The 23,473-nt window shown below is 38.9% G+C and overlaps 1 protein-coding gene across 2 annotated transcripts in view; it reads left to right on the top strand.

Annotated features, from left to right (window-relative positions):
• Window positions 1–23,473, top strand: part of llgl2 (LLGL scribble cell polarity complex component 2) — a 54,014-nt gene that overhangs the window by 16,318 nt on the left and 14,223 nt on the right. For both annotated transcript variants that reach the window (XM_020083408.2, XM_069517011.1), the window contains exons 4-13: window positions 450–531; window positions 698–813; window positions 6,837–6,995; window positions 12,145–12,307; window positions 12,435–12,567; window positions 12,662–12,716; window positions 13,038–13,192; window positions 16,077–16,288; window positions 17,014–17,081; window positions 17,164–17,317. In XM_020083408.2, the coding sequence (XP_019938967.2) occupies window positions 450–531; window positions 698–813; window positions 6,837–6,995; window positions 12,145–12,307; window positions 12,435–12,567; window positions 12,662–12,716; window positions 13,038–13,192; window positions 16,077–16,288; window positions 17,014–17,081; window positions 17,164–17,317 (1,297 nt within the window). The remainder of the gene's footprint in view (window positions 1–449; window positions 532–697; window positions 814–6,836; window positions 6,996–12,144; window positions 12,308–12,434; window positions 12,568–12,661; window positions 12,717–13,037; window positions 13,193–16,076; window positions 16,289–17,013; window positions 17,082–17,163; window positions 17,318–23,473) is intronic.

Raw genomic sequence — 23,473 nt, 5'->3', positions numbered from 1 at the left:
GGAAGAAGCCTCCAGCCTGTGTCTTATCTTCTGGGATTTTACATACATACATACATCTTCTCGGCAGTTAAACAAGCAGAAATGGTATGCATAAGCAGAGATACCCCCACACCGGCCCACCAGGAAAGTGCACAGTATGCCAGATGTCATACTATTGAAAATAAATAACTATTGAAAGTTCAGGAATTCAACCTTCTCTTCACATTTTCATCTACCAATGTACCTTTCTACTAATTGTGCATTTGAACCTAGTTTAACAACAGTTTAACAATGATTTCTTTGTCATAATAATTTTTATATTGATCAGGTAATATAGGTCATCATACCGATGTTGGGGTCAGTAAAGCCAGTTCACCCAAAGAGGGCCGCACTACACCAAACTTGTTTAGTAATCCAGACCTTTGGTTTTGTTATCAAACTATGTGAGTGTGTCCTTGACCTATGGTCAGGTATGGAGCTCCAGGTGTGGAGTTCATGGGTCTGCATGATGAGAATGCTGCAGTCACACAGGTGCACTTCCTCCCTCACCAGGTACAGTGAAGTAATAAAAATACATTACTCTACCAAGTTGTGCCAACAGTATTGCTTTTGTTGGGCTGACTTGTTTATCATAGAGCAATAAGAAATGTATTCTGCTAACCACTTCTAAATACTTCCTTTGTCACTCTTTTGGGCTGTATTTGTGGCTCATGTTTAGGTTGAACTTGTGACTTTGCTAGATGACAACAGTTTGCACATGTGGACTCTAAGAGCCCATAAGGGATTGTCAGAGCTCTTGGAGATAGGACGCTTCATGCTCATGGGACCACCTGGGTAAGATATACATACTCATACAACACTCATAGACATTTCTTCTTTTATTTTTTACTTTTTTATTTGTAAGCATTTTTCACATGTTAAGAATACACACAAGCAGAAAAAAGGGGAAAAAATTTGTCAAAAGTAATAAGAAGGAACAAATATGAGGCCAAAGGATAATCAATTAATAATGACAAATTTACCGTTTATATACAGAATTGTTATTGAGAACTTGTTTCATTGGCTAAATAAACACGCCAATTATCCCCACCGTAATTCTTTCAATTCTTTTTGAAGCTGTATGGCATAAGTCATCTGCTCTGGTGTAATTGTTTAACAATATTGACGAAGAGGCCAGTAGTAGGGCAATCTTTCTTAAGCCAGTATTATGTAATTTTTTTTCATGCTACCAACAGGACCTTTTAGAGTTAAGTATCATCTTTACTACATCTGGGTTATCTTTACTACATCCAAAATAGAGTAATGTGATTTTTATACTGATTCTAAAACGTTGGTTTTATTAAATGATCGTTGCTACTTCCTTCCAGAAATCCTGAATGAAGGGACCAGACCATCTTTGTTTCACATAGTCTATGGAGTCCTTTTTATCAATGACTTGATGCTGTAATATAACTTGCTAATAAGACCGTTGCTATTTCCAGAATTAGAAAGTCCCGTCCATCCAACCCATAAGTCTGACGTATCAAAACTATTAAGCTCCCATTTCTTGACTATCTCGCATAAACAAGTAATGCCAGAATACTGTCTGTACCTACAGTCTTGCAACGCTGGTGAAATACCAGGGTCATATGCTGGCCATCTAACAATTTAACCTCTTGTAGCTCCTAAACTTTGGAAAAGCCTTCCCCAATCCATCAAATCGGCTGAATCTGTTGTTAGCTTTAAAAGGACAGTTCACAAAAAAAATAAAATTCACTCATTATCTATTCAATTAAATTAAATTAAATTTTATTTGTACAGCGCAAATCATAATAAACATTATCTCAAGGCACTTTACATAGAAGGTCAAGACCTCAAAATCTTATTTAATATAGAGAAACCCAACAGTTCCCACAATGAGCAGCACTTTGGCGACTGTGGAGAGAAAAACTTAATCACTAACAAACCTCTAGAACCAGACTCAATGTGGGCAGTCATCTGCCTTGACTGGTTGGGGTGAGAGAAGGGGAGAAGTGGTCAGTGCATGATGGGAGTTCCCCCAGCAGTCTACACCTATATTAGCATAACTAAGGGATGGTTCAGGACTCACCTGATCCAGCCCTAATTATAGGCTTTATCAAAAAGGAAAGTTTTAAGTTTAACCTTGAATGTAGAGATGGTGTCTGCCTCCCGAACCCAGAGTGGGAGCTGGTTCCACAGGAGAGGAGCCTGGTAGCTGAATGCTCTACCTCTTGTTCTACTCGTACAGACTCTTGGAACCACAAGAGAGCCTGTGTTTTGGGAACGAAGTGATCTTTTGGAAAATTCGGTGTTATCAGCTCTATGATGTATGAAGGGGCTTGATTGTTAAGGGCTTTAAATGTGAGGAGCAGGATCTTCAATTCTATTGTGAATTTTACAGGGAGCCAATGCAGAGATGCTAAGACAGGAGTAATATGATCTCTCCTTCTTGTTTCTGTCAGCACTCGTGCTGCAGCATTTTATATCAACTGGAGGCTTTTCACAGACTTCCTGGGGCATCCTGATAATAAAGAATTACAGTAATCTAGTCCAGAGGTAACCAATGCATGGATGAGTTTCTCAGCATCCTTCAGAGACAGGATGTTTCAAATTTTTTTTACTATTGTGCAAGTGGAAGAAAGCTGTCCTAGAGACTTGTTTTATATGTGGGTCAAATGACATGTCCTGGTCTAACATAACTCCAAGGTTCCTCACAGTGGAGCTGGGGGCCAAAGTTATACCATCCTAGGTGACTATCTGGTCAGACAGTGTTTCTCTGAGATGTATAAGGCCAATTACAATGACCTCAGTTTTGTCTGAATTTAGAGGTAAGAAGTTTTGGGTCATCCAGACCTTGATGTTCTTGAGACATTCCTGAAGTTGAACTAAGTGATTAGATTCATCATGCTTCAGAGAAATGTACAGCTGGGTGACGTCTGCGTAACAATGGTAGTGTATGTGGTGCTTTCTAATGATGTTACCTAAGGGGAGCATATATATGGTGAAGAGTATCTGTCCAAGGTCAGAACCTTGTGGAACTCCATGACTAACTTGCATGTGCATGGAGGGGTCATTGTTAACATTAACAAATTGAAATCTATCTGATAAATACCACTTAAACCAGCAGTGTTGTTCCTTTAATCCCTACATGTTGTTCCAGGCTTTGTAACAGAGTCCTTCATCTGATGCCATGAAAAGGTCATTAGTAACTTTTAATAGTGATGGAAATTTTTCCGTTGCTATCTCAGTAATCAAACAGCTGGTTAGCAACAGCTTTTTGTAGGATTTTGGAAATGAAGGGCAGGTTTGATATGGGTCTATAATTAGCTAAACCTCTGGATCAAGATCTGGATCAAGAGTGGGCTTTTTAATCAGAGGTTTATAACAGCTACCTTAAAAGCTTGTGGTACATAGCCAGTTAACAAAGACATAATCGGATTTAATATGGAACTGTCGATTAGGGGAAAACTTCCTTAAAAAGTCTAGTTGGGACAGAGTCTAATAGACAAGTTGTTGATTTAGATGATGAAACTAGTGAGGTCAGTTCAGGAAGATCAATAGAAGAAAAGTGGTTCAAATATAAATCTGGTTCTACAGGTGGGTCTATGGTTTCAGGACAAGACGTTGTGTCTGTGCTATTCATGGGGAGGAGGTGGTTATATAGTTATAATTTTATTTGTGAAAAAGTTCATGAAATCATTGCTTCTCAGGGTTAGAGGGATAGATGGGCTAGTAGAGGTGTGACCTGGGGTTGTTCTTATTTTCTTCTATAAATAATAAATAATAAGAGGTTCTGGCATTTCTAAGTGCTTTCTTGTAATTCATCAGGCTATCCTTCTAGGCTAGGTGAAAATCATATTGACTGGTGGAACACCACTTCCTCTCTAGCTTCTGTAGTGTCTGTTTTAAAACATGTGTTTGAGAATTATACCATGGAGCTAATCTCCTCTGATTTAATTTCTTCTTTTTTAGCGGGGCGACAGCATCAAGGGTTGTTTTGAATGAGGCTGCTGTACTATTAACTAGTTATCAACTAGTGTTGGAGTAAAGTTTGATAACTTTCCTGTATTGTACTGACGTGTGGCTGTGAGTTAAGTGTAGAAGGAAGCCTTACTTTAAATTTGTTCACAGTTTTATCAGATAAACACTGACTATCAGAGATTTTTTGTCCAGAATCAGTGTAGTCAATAATTCTAAATTCAAATGTAATAAAAAAATGATCAGTCAGAATCAGTCAGTTTTGGGGAAATAGACAGTTTCTATAGGATATTGTGATATATATTGTGAGGGTGACTGCTCTAATAGAAGTGCAGAGAAGGGTGTAAGACTGCGACTCTGCCTCCTGGTCTCAACTCTGGATTGTCACGGTATGGACTGTCTAATAAACTTTGTTGCTCCATCCGAAGTGGGATGAATGCAATCTCTCCTAATCAGACCCCCAAAAGTTTGCCAATCATCTACAAAGCCCACATTGTTATTTAGACACCACCTCGACAACCAGTGGTAAAAGGATGACGTGCGGCTATACATGTCATGTCGCTGGTCATATTAGGCAGGGGTCCAGAGAAAATTAAGGAGTCCAACATTGTCCTTGCATATGTACACACCAAATCAATATTGATTTTTGTGACCTCCTACTGATGTTTTCGGAGGCCATTACTGCCGACGTGAATAATAATCTTGCTGTGCTTACGGTTACTCTTAGCCAGCAGTTTTAAATATGACTCTTTGTCACCTGCTCTGCCCCCAGGAAACATTTAAATGTGGTCGCTGGTGTCGCTAACTTCACATTTCTCAGAATAGAGTCGCCACTAACCAGAGTTTGTTTCTCCGGGTGTGTTGCTAAGTAGGGAAAATTTATTAGAGACATAAAAAGGTTGGTGGTGAACATAGGGCTTCGGTTTAGGACTACGCTTCTTATTTTGCACAGTCACCCAGCCAACCTGGCTTCCCGGCTGCTCTGGAGCTGCTGGGGGGCTGGAGAAGTTACAGCTACTTGGCTCGCACCGGCTACCAGGGACTGACTTACTACACCAGCTAAAGATTACTCTCCATGGTGCAGAGCCACAATCCCAAATAGCTAATCCTTGCCTCCATCCTGGCAAATAAGATACATTTATTACACATACGTTATTGCTAAAGGAGGCAGAGGAATACGTAAACATCAAGCACATTGAGCAGTCACTAAGAGAGATATGTGTGAAGAACAGTACAAGTGTGACTCCAAATTAGCTTAAGTGAGTCAGATAGTAGCAGAATTGGGAGAAAGGAAGAAGAGAAGAGATACACACATCACCAGTGAACACCGGAAGTGACACAATACGCTCACCTCAATACATCAGCACCGCTATGCCAATAGATGAGTGAAGTGTTTGAGTCCACAAAAAACTTTTTAGGAGTAAGCAGTGTGGCAGCCACACCCAATACAATTGAAGTAACTGGCGACCATGTCTTCAAACGTAAAGAAAAACACAGAAAAAAAACATTAAATGCCTCCATACTGTTGTATGTTTTTCAGCCAAAATGTCCGTCGTATTCTCCCGCCAGGAGCAGCATTCACATTCCTGTGGTGTGGAGGAGCAGTATGGAGTCATTTTCAGTTGTTTTTTTTTTTTGTCTGAAGGTGTGGTCGCCAGGTCCTTCCGCCGTGGTCCCATTATTATTATATCCTGAGGATAATCCATATGTTTTCATGATTTTGTATTAATAAAGACAAGCCTGATCCTGGGTCTCCTCCTTTGTCATTGGTGGGACAAGTTTATCATTAATTTCTTTACAGAACGTTAGATGGTCTAAGGAATTCAGGAATTCTTCAGTTGTTATTAGCCTTGTCTGGCTGGGAATATAAGGATATGTAATATTTTTCAAATGCTTTTTTATACATTTTACGTCCATTTTACAAGTTGTCTTATTTGTAACAGGATCTCTAAGTTTATAAATGGTGTTTTCTGCTTGTAGTCTCCAAGCTAGCAGTTTTGCCGCTTTGGGACCTGCCTCATAATATGTTTGCTTCAAAAAACTTTTTTAACTTCCTCGCTCAGTATTTCATCTATATCCTGCTTTGTATTTCTAATTTGGTGTACATAGTAGAGGAGTCTTTATTAACTACATGTATGTGTGCCTGTTCTAGATCTCTTAGTTTTTCCTGTAGATTTGTCCGTTTTGGGGCCTTTATCTTTTTAGATGGATGGATAGATAGATACTTTATTGATCCTGAGGGAAATTCAGACATCTAGTAGCACACAAAACAGTCAAACACAAGAGCATAAGAATGATAAAAGATCAAAATAAGTCAAGATAGATTTTCAACATTATTGTCCTGGCTCTAATATTCCCCCTGAGAACAGCTATGGCTGTGTACGATAATATTCTAGGGTTAAACTTCACGTATCCATTACCATTATCCTGTAAGTATACACCTAGGTCTTCCACCATGGTATTCCTAAAAGTGGGGTTGTTCAACATGCTAGTGTTTAGCCCCCATAATGTTTTATGCTGTCTACCATCTAAGTATTTACCCCTTTCTTGACCCTTTTACTGCACATGTACTTGCTAATTATGGTTTCTGGGCGGTCATTTCTGCCTTAAAAACACAATCCTTTACTTTCCAAGCACTCTGAAGTCCTCAAGGTAGAGTTACCTGATCAAACAAGTAACAACAATATGGCTACAACAAATTCTGGTTGTAATTTGTGTAAGTAGAGTTTTAGTTCCTGGTGCTCCTTTGTTCTTTGATTTATTTATTCAAAACGTTATCCATCAAGTTTTATTGTATAATGCAAGGTTTCATGGTACAATGCAGGTTTCATGGTACCCATCATTCCACCTAATCTCACACCTCTTTTTCCTCTTCTCAGTGCTCCCCCAAGTGTGACCAGAGTGACATCAGTGCTGGCCCACTCATCAGGAGAGCAGCTGCTGTTGGGTACAGAGGGAGGGCATGTCTTCATCGTTGAAGTCCCTGGGTTTAGAGAGCTAGAAGAGAGGAACATCAGTCTCGACCAAGTTGCTAGCAGGTTGGCAATTAAAGCACATCAACACACTGCACAACATTTGTATATTACTTCATCATAATTAGTGGTACACAGTGGAAAGGCTTTAACTGCTTATAATCATTATTAGGGCCAAAGCACTGATAAAGCTGGGGCTGGAACAGTTCGAAGCGCTGAAGATGAAATTTGGGAAGCACATCTATGAGGCCAAGACCATTTTGTATTTATTGGTCAAATTTCTTTTTTTTTCCATTTCCATACCTTGTACTTTGATGAACTATAGTCAGATGACGTTTATCTGATCATTTCAAAATTTGTTTTACCATAGCCTTCTTGTTGTCATTTGTCACTTCTGTATCACTGGATGTCTCTCGGAGTTCTAGGCTATATACTTGTACATGCTACCTCTTGCAAGTTATTCAGATCTTGCTCAGATTTATTTATATTACTTTATTCTTCAGACTTTGTTGATGGAATATTTAGAAGTTCCTGAGATTATGCGTTGTCAGCACTGCTGCTAGTATGCATTCATGCTGGACAAAGAATTGCTGTAAAGCTTGAAAACTCACCAAAAAACACGAAAATGTGTAACTTAATAAGATTGTTGAGTTTTTGCTAATTTCCATGAAGCAGTGTTCACAGTACGTTACACCCACATTCATGGAATTTGTATTAGGCCAAGACTTAAAAAAGAGTATTTGAGTACATGACTGAATTTTGTGTGAGATTTTTTTAATCTATTTATTTGGGTCATCATCTACCCCCTTCCAGCAGAGGGCATAGTTCCACTCCTCTCCTCTTGGCCTCTAGTTACGGAAGACAAATGTGCTTTCAGTGTGTGATGGGTTGTGATATGTGAAGTATTTTGTGTACCCTTTTCTTTCTTCCTTTTCATGTAAGTGCACTCAAAAGGTAAACTATTACATTTGTTTGATCAACAAACCAGAGCATTAGCATTAAATGTTTTGACTATGTTTGTGTTTTGAGGAGTGGAGCGAAGGTGTGATCTAGTTAGCATATAAATGGCAGTGAAACCCCTGGTTAACTTATCTCACTTCACCATTGGGTGAAACGAGTCAATACGTGATTGGCTGGTAGATTTGTTACTATTGGTCACCCTGGACCATTATAATACCGACTTGAGTTAATCCCTCCCACGCAATAATAATTATAATGATAATAATAATTAATAATACAATTATTATTACTAATAATTAATTTATTAATTTGAATTATTAGTAAGCCTATACCAAAAGCACTGCAGTTACTGAAGACTACACATACTATTATATATGACTATACTATACTATTCATGTGAAGCTTGATGTTATATATGTATATATTGTATAGAATAAAACCTTCACAAGGTACATGTTGAGTAAAAGCTTTAGTTACACAAACTTAATTGTAAGTCGCTTTGGTTAAAAAGCATCCGCCAAATGATGTAAAAATGTAGTAAATGTAGTTACATATAGCACAGATAGTGAACAAACACAACTGCCCCACCCAGTGAAAACAAATCTGGTGAATCTTGAAATGTCTCTTTCTGGGTCATAAGTTCTTGCTTGCACTCCAGTGTGTAAACGTCTATGGTGTGTCGTTGTGTACTTCAGTGTACTTCTAATCTTGTTAGCACACAGGTCAGCGAGCTCCTTGCTGTGGAAGGATGGATCTCATCTGCCACCAGCACTCTGCCCCACTTCAATCAGCTGTAAACGCAATCAGTACAATCAGCACAGTGTGTATGCGAGGGATTTCTCATTGTTGAACCAGTTGTCTATGTGTTTGTTTTGTGACTACAGCCAAGATGATCAACACAATTTATATAACTGGTCATAGAAAAGTTATATAACTGACCATAGATCACTGGTCATTTAGAGGTCAAGCTACAAACACTATAATTCCCCCTTTTGGAATCCTTAGAACCCAAAAATCTGTTAACTTAATACTTGAACAAAAAAAATCTTAGGAAAACAAATGTTCTTACTACCTCAAACTTTCTTCAACAACAAGTATAAAAACATATTTAGTGTCTGAGTAACATATATGACCAATATATTTTACTGTCACAAAGTTGTATGTGTAGTTTTTACTTAAACCTAAAACTAATTCATTATAAGCGACTGCAAAAAACATATTGTTTAGTTAAATCCATTGCTCCAAGTACTATGCAAACAGTAAAGTGACCACAAAAACAAACAAAGAAAGAGTAATTAATGGGCTGTCGAAACCGGGTACTCCCTTTTACACTTGTCTTGAGAACACAAATAAAATCTAAAACCAGGACCACTGGACCCACCAGGCCAGGTCCAAGTGCAAGTTACACAAAGCATCTTTCCCTAACAGATTTACTGGGGTTTGACACCAAAATAGGCAGTATGGCTTCGCTGCCTTCTATAGCCGAACTGGAGCTGTCATTGGAATCATCTGTCTTTTGGAGTCACCAACCTTCTGGTTGGAAAACGACTGCTCTACCCTTCAGCCACAGCCATAGTCAGAAAAGGACTGCTCTCCGCATCTTCTTCTGCCTCATGCTTCCATCTCTGATGACTGATATATGTTGCTGAATTCTCAGTGTCAGTGATCGGCTCGCCCCTTTAGAACTTTTGGATCAATCACAGCCGGATACTCCTTTCTCAGGGATGCCCACAGGCTGGGTCATTACGGGTTAAACCTGGTCCTGTCTGCCTGTGGGTTCATCATCCAAGCATGCCCACTCATGCGCAGAATCCACTCATCCCTTCCTGTCTGCTGCCTCCTAGAGGCCCACAGTATTTTGTAACCTCAGCCTCTAATTGAGCTATCATTTCCTGAACCTTGCTGCGTTCCTTGTCCTATTACTCAACTTCCTCATTTCTGTCTTCATGTGGATGCTGGTGTAACCTTCTTCCAATTCCCCTGAAAGCCTAGTCCTTTTCAGCGTAGAAGTCCATCACCTGCACCCTCTTGGGAGTTTGAGTCCGTTTTTTCTTCACCATACTCCAAAGTTTTGGAACCTGGGCCTTACAGTCCTCAAACTCGACATCTCCTGTGAGCTGCACTGTTCTGGACAGGATGGGATAGAATCCAGCTACGACCTGTGACATCAGTAGCTTTTTTTGTCACTTTATTTTCTGTTTTTGTGTTTCAGGTCAGCTTGGGTTTGTTTTATCACCAATTTTCTGTTAACTCCAACATTTTTGAATAATTGTAAGATTTCTCTTTTTTTCTCCTTTTTATTGTCTCATTTTATCCTTTGGTTGATAGTCTTTTATTCTGAGCTCCATAGCCTCACACGCACTCACATCAAATGTACCCCCCTTTTGCCAAGCTGGGTCTAACCCTTTAGTTCATTTCTCCCATTTTTCTCAACCTTGAAATCAATGCATTACACAGCCACACCCAATGGTGATCTGCTCAACAATACACTCCAAACAAAAGATATCAGAATCAATCTATACAAGCACTCGCAATGTTCACACTTTGGCCATCAACCTTAACCAACAAAATTAAAGGCAGCACATGATATTACAAATCAACAGACTTAGAGCAGCACCAGGTGTTATAGTTCAGCAAAAGCTCCTGAACAAACTACACAGCATAAATAATTATAACACTCAGCAATTTGTCTAAATGTCTAGATTTCCTGAAGGACATTCAAACCCCAGGGGTCTCATTTATAAAACAGTGAGTGGGATTCATGCTAAAAGCGTTCATGCGCACAAAAGCCAGAATTGGCATACAGAAAAGCTTAATGCAATGTTCACTTTATAGAACACAGTGCACCTGGAAACGTTCACACTGGGAGCTGCCTCATATCCCGCCCTCTACATGGCCACATTCCACTATAAATGGTCAATGCAAAGCACCTCATGGATATTAAATTCTCCTGCTGACCAATGGGTCTCCACGGTGAGTCATGACAGAGTCACGGCAACTTCCTGACATCGAGGTGTTTGTAAGAAAGGTGTCAGGAAGGTGGAGGTGAAGAGCGATTTAATGAGACAGCAGTGATGTCCCTAATAAAGAAAATACACTGATACTCTGCTGCTGCAGATAAAACAGTGAGTGAGAGAACGATTGAGTGAACGGAGCCTGAAATTAAAAAAGATCCAATTCAAAGGTGTAGGCAAAAAAATAATCACTTCACACTTTCAGACTGTGAGGGAACTTATGTCGACTGTACATATTTGAATAATCCACTGCAGGATTATTAAATTCAGAGACAGCTGTGATGTCCCCAATCTATAGAATTTAACAGAATTATTATTATATGCTTGCGTTTGTATTGGGATGATTCGGTTCTGTTGGTCGATCTAATACTGGACTCGGTATTCAGCACAAAGAGTCAAGATCGCAGATCTATAGAATCTATATCAGCTGATCAGTCATTCCTGAACCCTCATTTCCTCCTCATCTTTCCATTCCCGTGCATCTATCATGCAGTGTCACCACAGTATTTATATATTTAGAGCAATCGGAACTGTGATCTTAACCTCCGCTCTGGGATATTTGACAATAGAAGTTTGAAAGTAAATCTTTATTTTTGTGAGAGATCTCCAGTGTACTCTGTGCACTGCAGCAATTTTATACACACTCATCCTTAATGATACACGCACAGTGTTAGAAGATATTATTAAAAATATAAATGACTTGCCTCTGCAACTCTCCTGTTTGAAGGTATCTGAATGTAATTTGCTGTAATTTGTTTGATATCTTTTTCTATTAAGGATTCATACGGAACAGTTATGTCGCTCAAGCACAACTAAAATGTTTGTATGCATGGGTCAGAGTTTGCTTAGAAATGCGTACATTTTCCCGTCAAGTTTGTTTTTATAAATCCTAAAGTTGGATGAGAAGTGACATACACATTTAAAAAAAAAAAAAAATTGACGCAGCAGTTATAAATGAGACCCCAGATGATTGTTTTTATTGTAGTCTTTTTTAATTAAATTTATACTAATTAAGATTTTTAGTTTGCTAAAATGTAATACTACTAATCTCAGCTGTGTCAATCAACTCTCCCTGGTTCACCTGGAGGTGCTCTCTGAGCCACATCCACACACAGGTACTGACCCTACCCCTAAGAAATCTGCGCAAGTTTTTGCCATGACACACAGACAGACAGACACAAATTACATGTATCTCTTCCATGTTCTTTCTCCATGCTTATATGTTGTCTTCTTCTCTCCAGTGTTCCAGATGACTACATTGGCCGGAGGAATCTGGAACATGTAGAGGCCTTAAAGGAGAACCCAGTCGACCCAAACCAGATTGTTATTGGCTACGGACGAGGTCTCATGGTCATATGGGATCTTGAGAAGCAGTGTGCCCGCCACCACATTCCTGCCACACAGGTAACTGCTGTGATACCCGGTATAAGGCTGAAATGAATTGAATTGAGTCACAGCCAGTCATATATAAACTCAGCCATCAAAAAGCTCGGTAAATGCGATAGTTGCGTGTATTTCAATGTAACCACAGCAACTGGAGAGTGTATGGTGGACAGAGGATGGGACCTACATTCTCAGTTCGCACAGTGATGGAAGTTACTGTCGATGGATGGTGGGAGGAGAGGATCTGAATGAGGATGAAGAAAAATCAGACATTCCTTATGGTGAGAAGAAAAAGCAGTCCACTGTGTAGTCGTCTTTACTGTTGAGCATGAAATTCAACTTTCTAGAGAATAACAATGGCTTGTCTGGTTGCAGGACATTTCCCTTGTAAGGCCATTTCTAAAATAGTTCAGCTACCTACAGAAGAAGGGTAAGTTCACTTTATTCACTACTAGTAAGATTAACTTATGACGTCTTCCCCCCTTCCTTATTTTTGAAAGTTTTTCCCCACTCTTGTCGAGGGTTAAGGGCAGAGAATGTCGTACCTTGTTAAGCCCTATGACACAAATTGTGATTTGTTAATATGGGCTATACAAATAAGATTTGATTTGAATGACCTCAACATTATAACATTGAAATGTATTTTCCAGATTATTAAAATGACCCACATAGACATTCATTTCAGAGCAAACTACACTGAACATGAATGTGTATGCATTTCAGTTTGTTTTTGTGTGTGTGTGCGTGACAGACCTCCATTCCTGCTGTTCAGTGGTGGCATGCCAAGGGCCAGTTATGGAGACAGACACTGTATCACAGTGATCCACAGAAAAACACACGTGGCTCTGGACTTCACCTCCAGGATCATTGACTTCTTTGTCATCAGAGATGGACCACAGCACACAGGCAGGCAACACAAACCAACACTTACAACTTAATTTCAATTATACTCATACTTAGCTATGGGAAGGTTACTATTTAGTACTACTTGTATTTAATTTTATTTAATCAGGCAGTCACATTGAGATCTCTTCCAAGAGAGGCCTGAGAACAAGAGACATTCACAAAAAGCAACAAACAATCAAACACGAGCAACAATAAAACAACACAATAAAAAAGTAATCCCAAGAATGGTTGTCTGGACAATAGTTTCACAGCTGGATGGAGATAGAAAACTTTTAATCCTGTAGAAGAAACAATTATTTTTGGATTTTTAATTTCTGGGTCAGTTGTTGAATATGTGTATATGTGCAGACTGTAGATGAGACAGGGCCTGAACTGGAGTGGCACCTGCGGTATATAAAATTGTATAAGCAGCAAAAAAAGGACATTCAGTGGAAGTAATTATGTTTATGTATAATGTAAACATCAATGGACCAAGGATAGACCCCCATGGCAACCTATTTCTGATGTCAGATAAGGTAGGAGTCGAACCAATTTAGTGAAGGATTGTCAGATTTTAGTTTGTGGAGGAGGATTTTATGATCGTTTTTTTATACATGGAACGGTATTGAATGCTTGTCAAAAACATTGCTACTTTTGTGTAAAGGTACTACTTTTCCATGAATTTGGGATTATGCCTTTTGACATACACAGAGCTTTTTATACATCTAAACTGTTTACCAAACTAAAAGAAAATTTACAGTAAGAAATTAGATTGGGGGCTCCCTCTGCTGGACAGGTTTGGTAATTGTTTATAATGAGATTTACAAATGTATTGAATGAGAGATCAGAAGAGAGGAAATAGTGATTAAAAGCTTTGACCATGGATCATTTATCAGTAATATGAGCAGATGCATGCTAAATTTGTGGATGATTTATTTAAAAACTCCTAAAGTGCTCATAATTTCTGGTTGTAATGATTTCAGATTTGGTCTTGGGGATTTGGGTATGTCTGACACAGGTAATGGGGCAGATCACTGATAACAAGGGCGAATACTCTGGAGGCAGGGTATTTATGTGATCGGTTTGTAAGTATGATGTCAATTAATGTGGAGTTTAAATTATTTTTGACTTAAGGTCTGGTAAGGTTTGTCTATGAGTTTAAAAGTATTAGCAACAATGATGTTTCATGTTAAAACCAAAATACTGTGATTTTTCATCAAAGGCCTGGTCTGTGAACCCAGGGCCATTGTCACTGCTGATAAGTCTGGGTATTCCCCAGCATGGAATGATTTCTCTTCCCCACTGGTAGAGCGGTCGTCCTCCAACCAGAAGGTCGGAAGTTCGATCCCCAGTCTTCCCATCTGCATCCCAAAATGTCCTTGGGCAAGATGAACCCCGAATTGCCCCATAGAACAAAAAAAAAGTGTTGCTAATAGATGCACTGTATGAACGTGTGTGTGAATGGGTGGCAAACTGCAGTGTAAAGCGCTTTGAGTGGTCATCAAGACTAGAAAAGCACTATATAAATACAACCATTTACCATTTACTGGAACAGAGAAAATGCATTAGCCAGATCATCAACAGAGAAATGTGTGATGTCTGGTGGAATGATGAATGATAAAATAGAACATGGGACTTCTGGTGCTCGCTGATAAACAGCAAAGATCACTGCTTTCAAATCCTGCACAAATCTCCATTCAGTGGGTTGGTCTTCATCTCTAACCCTTTTAACCTTCTCTACCCTCAGAAAATAGGTGTATATATTGCAGGGCACAATAATGCCTGCTTTTAACAGCACTTCAAACACTGGTGTTATTTCATCGATGGCTTCTTCCTTAGTGGGTATTGTTTAAGACACGGCAGATTTTTGGATCAAAACATAGGGAAACTTGTTAGCTTTTGCAGAAATGTCACTATGAAATCTATCAGAGCTAAAGCTCTGGCCGTATCCATTTTAAAGTTTTCTGAGATACCTCTTCATTGGGTCTAATGTTAATTTTGAGAGGAAATTTCAGGAAGGAGCCCAAAAGTTACACTTTTCTAACTTGCTGCCATGATCCCTATTCTTAACTCTAACTAATAAAAAATCAGCTGTGAGTTCGGTAAAGTCTTGGAATTCTTATGGTGTTTATTTCACAAATAGGACTTATAGTTTTTGAACAAGAGCCATTTGTTCAAGGGTTCAAGGGTCTCTTTCCCAGTGGGAAGATAACAGGTGCAATTGTTCAGTGAGTGAGTTTCCATGGAAACGTGATACACACACAGAGCAGGTGTCTAATAGAGAGAAGCAGCGGCAGATAGGTACAGGATTTTAACGGGAAACCCGAAAGGAGGCTAGATTTTCTAAATAAAAGCCTCCAGATAATTACAGGATGTTACCAGGAAATGCTAAATGAGGCTGGATTTTCAAAATAACCCCCCCCCCTGATAGTGTTCTCATCCAGCTCCAAATATTGATTCAGTACAAGTTCAGAACAACTTGATACACCCAAGAATCTAGTAGACATATGGAGAGTCCAGCACAGAATAGCAGAATAGGTTATTTTCTAGTTAACTAATTTAATTCCTGATTTTTTACACATCCCATAATCACATAAAATATCTCATGGGTTTTTTGCCATTACTTCATTCTAGAGCTGTGTGCAGCACTCTTTACCACACTTTTACTCTCTTAGGTAGGCAGGCAGGCAGGCAGAATTCAGCTTCTGAGTCGGATTGAACTCTGGACACTGTGGGGCACAAAAAGGTCCTAAAATGACAATTTATTATCACAAATATTAATGGGACAATATATCATCCAACAAAAACACTGTCAGTGTAGTGGCTTAAGGGCTTGGGCACAATGACTAGGTTTCCTTTGTTCACATTTTTATTTGACACATTTATTTGTTCTGTTTGTCTGCAGGAGTACCTAGCGCACTGGTGGTCCTGGTAGAGGAAGAGTTGGTGGTGATCGACCTGCAGACAGAGGACTGGCCAGTCATTCAGACACCATACTTGGTTCCTCTCCATAGCTCAGCAATCACCTGCTCCCACCACATTTCCGCCATCCCCCTCAAACTGTGGGAAAGGGTCATAGCTGCCGGAGCTCTGCAGAACACGCACTACTCCAAAAAGGTACACCTTGGGCAGATGTCACCAAAGTTTCTAAATTGGATTTCCAGTAAACTCTACAAAGTCTATGGTTTTGGTTCTTTTCGAGCAGCAATTTTGTATGTTTTTACGGTATAACTAATTGCTTCAAAGGTAATATCTGAAACTAACCTGTTTGAAAGAAAGCAATTTCAAGCCTTATGTAAAACCAACTTTGAAATGTATATTGATGTATGTAGATTGAGATTTTATCTCTGCCGGATTTACAAATGATACATGACAATTGATACACATCATCATTTTGGTTAGACTTTTCTCATCAATCTTTTAAATTTTTGTATTTTATTGATGTGCCTTGCTATTCGTGGAATTTATTGCATGTCTGTCTGTGCTGGGAGGGGGATCCCTCGCAAGTCGCTCTCTCTGAGGTTTCTAGGTTTTTTTTAACCCTGTTAATAGGGTTTTTTTGGTAGTTTTCCCTTGGTCTTACTATGAGGGTTAAAGGAAATGGATGTCACACCTTGTTAAGTGCTATGACACAAAGTGTGATTTGTGAAATGGGCTACACAAATAGAACTTGATTGATAATTTAATGAGAATAATGTTCCTCACCTCAAAGTGTGCTAACATTTATTGTCATACGTTAATAATAATACACATGTCTTACATTATAGTTACATGTTTGAACTCAGTCAAACGTGCTGAAGATTTTGTCAAGATTACAATTAATTTTCTCTCTCTCCATGCAGCCATGGCCAATAACAGGAGGCCAGAACCTTGCCTCAGACCCTCCACAAAGAGACCTGTTGCTCACAGGGTCAGTAAAACTGAATTTTTGGATAATTTCTTTGACAGACTGTAAATCATATAAACAATATCATGTTTATTTGTGTGTATAGGCATGAGGATGGAACAGTGTGTTTCTGGGATGCATCAGGAGTCTGTCTGTATCCCATGTACAAGTTAAGCACAGCTATAGTGTTCCACACAGACACTGACCCAAATGACAACTTAAACCAAGGCACGGAAGGAGAGTGGCCGCCATTCAGAAAGGTTTGTGCGTGTAATACAGACAATCTACAGAAGTTTGCCATTTTGTTTGTGGATTAATGTAATGTAATGAAATGTTGCTGACAAAATCATGCTTTATTAAGTAAACCTTACACAAAACTGTACTGGAGAAATTACTGACTTTGGGTGAGGCCCTTGCAAGAACTCTATTGTTCCTCTTAATTTTCACCTTTCAATGCCTTCATGAGTGCCTTGCTCAAAACTTGCTCAAAAAACACACATCTAGTTTGGCAAAACTTATATTTAGGATTCGGATTTAGTGGGTTTCGCTCGTGGGAGTGGTGGAATGGCTTAAGTGCGCCCTCTTGCCCCCCAAAATTTTCTATTAGGCTTATGTGGAACCAATTAGGCCAAATGTCATTTCAAAGATAGAAATTGTAATTGAAAAACTAAATTTTTAAACTCAAAGTCCAAGTTTTGATCTTGAACTTTGAAAAAAAGTGTATTCCATCTAGAAATAAATTGAGAATATATATATATATATATATATATATATATATATATATATATAAATATATAATTTTGAGTCAATTATTGAATTGTACATGTTTGTGATATTTAATATTATTTTCTTCAGTTGCAGTCTTAGATTTCCTGTTCAGATTTTAAACCGATTTTTTTCAGTTTAAAATCAAATTTTTTATACATAGTCTATAATGCATTTAGAAATTGTTTTATTTATCCTAACTGTATGTTTATTTTTTATTTATTATATTTCATACATTGCATGTCAGCTCTTTCAGAGGGTCTGTTCAATCAACACAATTTTCAGACCCAAGTTTACAACTTTTCAAAATAAAATCTCTGCAATTCAGCTTGGTATAAAGCAGTGCAGCAACAAAACAAACTTAGATACTAGATACTAAAAAAAATACTGTTATAGTTCCTCGAAATTATTTAAGATCAACCAATAAAAGCCTTTGTCTATGGACCTGACTTAGGCACAGACAATCTGTACTTTGAGAAGTGGGTATTGGCACTTCAAAGGAAAACCATAACACAATAAAAATTCACACAAGTCTAAGAGATCTTTACTTTAAATGCAGACAGTAAGCTAATTTAATATTTGCTAAAGCTTATCGCAAAAGGCAGTACAATCTGAATCAGCACAAATTAATGAAATAATTAACATTTTAATTTATTATTTAAAAATCATTCTTTACAATCATCTATCTTGTTATTACTTTTGTATTATTTAGACATTATTAACTTGATTATTTTCTAACATTTTTGTTTGACTTATTTCACTTCCAAGCATACATTATCAAGGTTAAATATCTGCTTTAAATCCTCTTCGTACTACTCTTCCACTTCTATTTACTGTTGTCATTTTAGCAATTTCCTCCCTTTTGGATTGTTGATCTTCTTTCTCTTCTTTCATCTTAGGTATGGGTGACGTGATGTTATAGTATTCTGTGAGTAGCTCTGGCTCACCTCTCTGCTTGCTGTTTCCAGTTGTAGAGTGAGCCTGTGATGTTCTTCCATAATCTAAGGCCTTTCCCATGTAAAATTATCTTGGTACACTGAATGAGCTCTTACAAGGATTTTTTCCAAACATAAGGGACTGTAAAGACCACAGATCGCAGGTAGACTTTGTTTTTCTGGGCTTGCTGACAACCTGTTTAACAAACATATGGAACATTTTTATTTTAAATTGTTTAGTCTGCCGACATGTTCCACACAACTGAAGCACAGTGGTTAAACACAACTAAAACCAAAAACTCTGCGTCCGTAGTCTGGTTATGTTATCTCAGTATTAGAGCAGCAAAACTAAGGAATGTTTCAGGGCTCACGTGAGCCATTTTAAGTCTAACTTTAAATGAAGAGATGATGTCTGCCTCCCAAACAGAGAGTGGGGGGGTGATAATAAAGAATTACAATAATCTAGTAGAGGTACAGTTTCTTAGTATACTTTTGCGATAGGATGTTTCAAATTTTCATGATATTGTGCAGGTGGAAGAAGGCTAGAGACTTGTTTTAAGTCAAATGACATGGTCTGTTCAAATATAAATGTAAGGTTTGTGACAATAGAGCCTGGGGGGGAAGCTAATATGGAGCCAAATCCAAGCCAAGGATAAAGTCCTCTAGCTTCGCCACTTCCTGTGAACTTTTATGAATTAAATTTTTTTACCATGATTTAGAGGAGATTTCAAAATATCGAGATATATATCATGTATAAAGCCTAAAAATATTACAATATATGGCCATATTGCCCAGCACTAGTCTGAAAGCAGCTGTATTTACATTTCACAAATTGGAATTTATCTGAGATGACTTAGTAAGACTTAATCAAGCCTAATGTATGCTCTCAGAGCATCCTAATTGAAAACAATTCCATATGGAAGTGTTCAAATGCAATGAACTCTTACTCCAGGGACAAACAGGAGGCAGAAGCAGTGCGAAATGCTGTCCGCTTCTGTTCGGCGCCCATGGTAATCATTTGGGCTGTTCACACTGGCCGCAAAGTGCCTCGGCCGCCTGTTCCATTTTTTTTCTGATTTTAAACGATATAAATGATATAAATGATATAAAGGATCAAATATGCATCCCATTCTTTTGATTTCCCTGCTGTTCTCCTGGAGTTTCAATTTCCCAGATTTTCCCCCCACATTATAAAATATCCCTATCTGCCCCTCCAATGTAATTGTTTTTTTAAATATGTACTTATTCCACACATTTGTCAGTTGTATCTGAACCGACAGTCAGAGGGGTGGGGCTGGGTTGGCTATAGACGTGCGTAGGTCAGTTGCTTGTGAAGACCATCATCATTTACCCTCAAACACTTACATACTTCTACTATATGGATGATTACATAGTAGCAGAAGAAGCAAAATTGTGGGCTGACCAGCATGGAGAAATGCGCTTCCAGTGTGAACAGCCAGGCGGCTGCTTACACTTAGTCAACCCAATGCATATTCAAGGAATAGCACTGCAACAAAGAACACTCAAACACACCAATTGTGGGCCACAAAATTAGAATCAGAACATGTTAGGCACTATGAGAAGGCAAAATGACTACACTTTTATATAACAGCAATGCCTCTGATTGTTGTCAAAGAGAGATCCCAATTTTTAATGGAGATCCATTAAAATGTCATGCATTTATGAAGGCTTTTGACAATGGTGTGGAAAGAAGAGAACTGCGGTGACCATCTCTATTTCTTGGAGCAGTACATTTAGGGTCACCCTAAGGAACCATTGAGTAGCTTCCTGCATTAATATCCAGATATGTTAAAACTAAAGCTTTATTGCTGGAGCATTTTGGAAATGAGCAGAAAGTTGCATCTGCATATATGGACAAAGCTCTTTCATGACCTCCTCTCAAAACAGAAGATGTAATAGTTCTTCAGGACTACAGCCTTTGTGTCCTGAGTTGGAGAACAGACCTCACAAAGTGAAGATGAACTTCTTGAGGGAAAAGGGTGTCTTTTTTGGCTGTTTGTGTATTGGAAAAAGAAAAGATAAAAGAATCTGGGGCTGGTGATCATCATTGAAAACTTCCCATTGTTCCTGTACAAGTCATAGAAGGGCAGCAAGATCATTACCTTTCTTGGTCCAAGAAAGTACAGCAGTATTTTTTCAGAAACTTTGATGCACAAGCTCTGCCTCTCTGGAAAAAAAGCCACATATTCTCTTATGGACCATTGGCCAAGAGAAGGTTGTGAGCCATATTGTGTCTGGGCTGGAGGTGGCTGGCCTGAAATGTTACAGTTTCTGTGAGCTGCCCCTAACAGACAGGGGTGCATATTCATTTTTTGGGTAATTTCATTACCCAATAATAATATAATATATGACAAATAAACATCTTGAATACAGATCCATAGGGGGAACATACCAAGACAAAGGGTTCTGTAGTGATGGTATGTTCATCTTCCTGTGATTGATGCTGGAATTGAGCTGTTGATGGGGACAAATCCTCCTATCTACAATCTTCCCATAAATAGGATTTCAATATATTGGACATTCTTCTGAGGCATATCCAACAACAAGTTGGACATGGCAGACATAACATGTTATCTAAACTATACTGGATCACTGGTGCTCATACAGACATTAGGAGAGTTTTGTCTTAGTGTGTCATCATTCGAAAGCTGAAATGCTCAGCCAGTGTCTCAACAGATGGCAAACTTACCTTCTGAAAGAGTAACTCCTGATGAACTGCCATTTATTTGTGTGGGAGTAGACTCTTTTGACTATTTTGGACCTTTTGAGTTAAGGAGTATAAGTGTAGTGAAGAGATACAGTATCATTTTCACCTGCCTGGCCATTAGAGCAATCCAAATTGACAAGACACAGACTCATTAATAAATGCACTCAGACGTTTTATTGCAAGACATGGTCAAGTTCTGGAAATGGGTTCTGATAATACGTGCAGGTGCAATTGAGAAGCAAAATCAAGACAACCCCCAAAAAGGGAATGGTTTTGCATGTGCTGGCCACAGACAGCTACTCTGTCTTTATCCTTCCTGACTGATTCTACTTTAGTTTTGTGGTCTGCTAGTGTCCTTGTCACTACTGGTAGCATAAGGCGGTATCTGCAGGCCGACAGGTATTCCAGATCTTCCAGGAAGGCACATCCATACATGAAGTCGCCATGTTTGCTGTGTCTCCCAGCACAATCTGAAAAGCATGGAGGAGACACCAGGAGACTGGCAGTTACACAAGGAGAGCTGGACAGGGCCGTAGAAGGGCATCAACTCAGCAGCAGGACCGGCATTGGCTCCTTTGTGCAAGTAGGAACCGGAGGAGCACTGCCAGAGCCCTACAAAATGACCTCTAGCAGGCTACAGGTGTGCATGTTTCTGACCAAACTGTCAGAAACAGACTCCATGAGGGCCAGATTACCTCTAGTGGGACCTGTGCTCACAGCCCAGCACAGTGCAGCTCAATTGGCATTTGCTAGAGAACACCAGTATTGGCAGGTCTGCCATTGCTGCCCCGTTCTCTTCACAGATGAGAGCCAGAACGTTATGTTGCCTGTAACATCATCCAGCATGACTGGTTTTGTGGTGGGTCAGTGATGGTCTGGGGAGGCATATCCTTGGAGGTTAGCACAGACCTCCATGTCATAGCCTTATCTGCCCAGAGTGTGTAGGCAGTTCCTTGATGACGAAGGCATTGATGCCATTGACTGGCCCTCATTCCCCTGACCTAAATCCAATTGAGCACCTATGGGACATTATGTATCGGTGCATCCGACGGTGCCAAGTATCTCCACAGACTGTGCAGGAGCTCACTGATGCCCTGATCCAGGTCTTGGAGGAGATCCCCCAGGACACCATCTGCCAACTCATCAGGAGCATGCTTATATATATATATATATATATATATATTTAGTCAACTGATTAACCGTAAAAGTGCCTGAAAACATCTAGTTAGAATTGAATCTAATAAACAAGTTGATGGTTTTGGTAAAGATATTAGTGAAGTCAGCATAACAGAGGCGTCTTTCATTTTTGAGGGCTTTCTTGTAATTTATCTTTCTGAAAATGGAAATGATTTTGTAATTTCAAATGTAATTTAAAAATGGTCAGATAAAAGGGTTTTTTGGGGAAATATTAGATTGTCAATATCTATGCTATATGTCAGAATAAGATCAAGAATGTGATTAAAACATTGAGCGGGTTAATTACACATTGAATAAAACCAAGTTAAATAAACTTATGATGTCATCGGCATAATCTACATGAATGTTGAAAGTACCCAATATGATGACTTCATCTGGGTTTAGAACTAACTCAGATTAAAAAAAGTCTGAGAATTCAGATAAAAATTCAGACTGAGGGGCAGGTGGAGATCAGTAACATTTCAATGTGATAAATAGAGAGGGTAGGAAAAATATGAACCATGTCTCATGTGTCCCCCGACATTCAATTCATTTCAATTCAATTTTATTTGTATAGCGCCAAATCATAATATACATTATCTCAAGGCACTTTACATAGAAGGTCAGGACCTTAAAATCAAAATATAGAGAAACCCAAACAGTTCCTACAATGAACAAGCACTTTGGTGACTGTGGAGAGGAAAAACTCCCTTATTCTAGGCCTATATTAGCATAACTAAGACCTGGTTCTAGGCACCTGAGCCAGAAAGTTTTAAGCCTACTCTGTAACGGATAGCAAATTGCTCCTGCTC

The sequence above is a fragment of the Paralichthys olivaceus genome, chromosome 21 (genome assembly GCF_024713975.1).
Source record: "Paralichthys olivaceus isolate ysfri-2021 chromosome 21, ASM2471397v2, whole genome shotgun sequence".
Taxonomy (NCBI): Eukaryota; Metazoa; Chordata; class Actinopteri; order Pleuronectiformes; family Paralichthyidae; genus Paralichthys; species Paralichthys olivaceus.
This window is presented reverse-complemented; position numbering and strand designations above follow the sequence as displayed.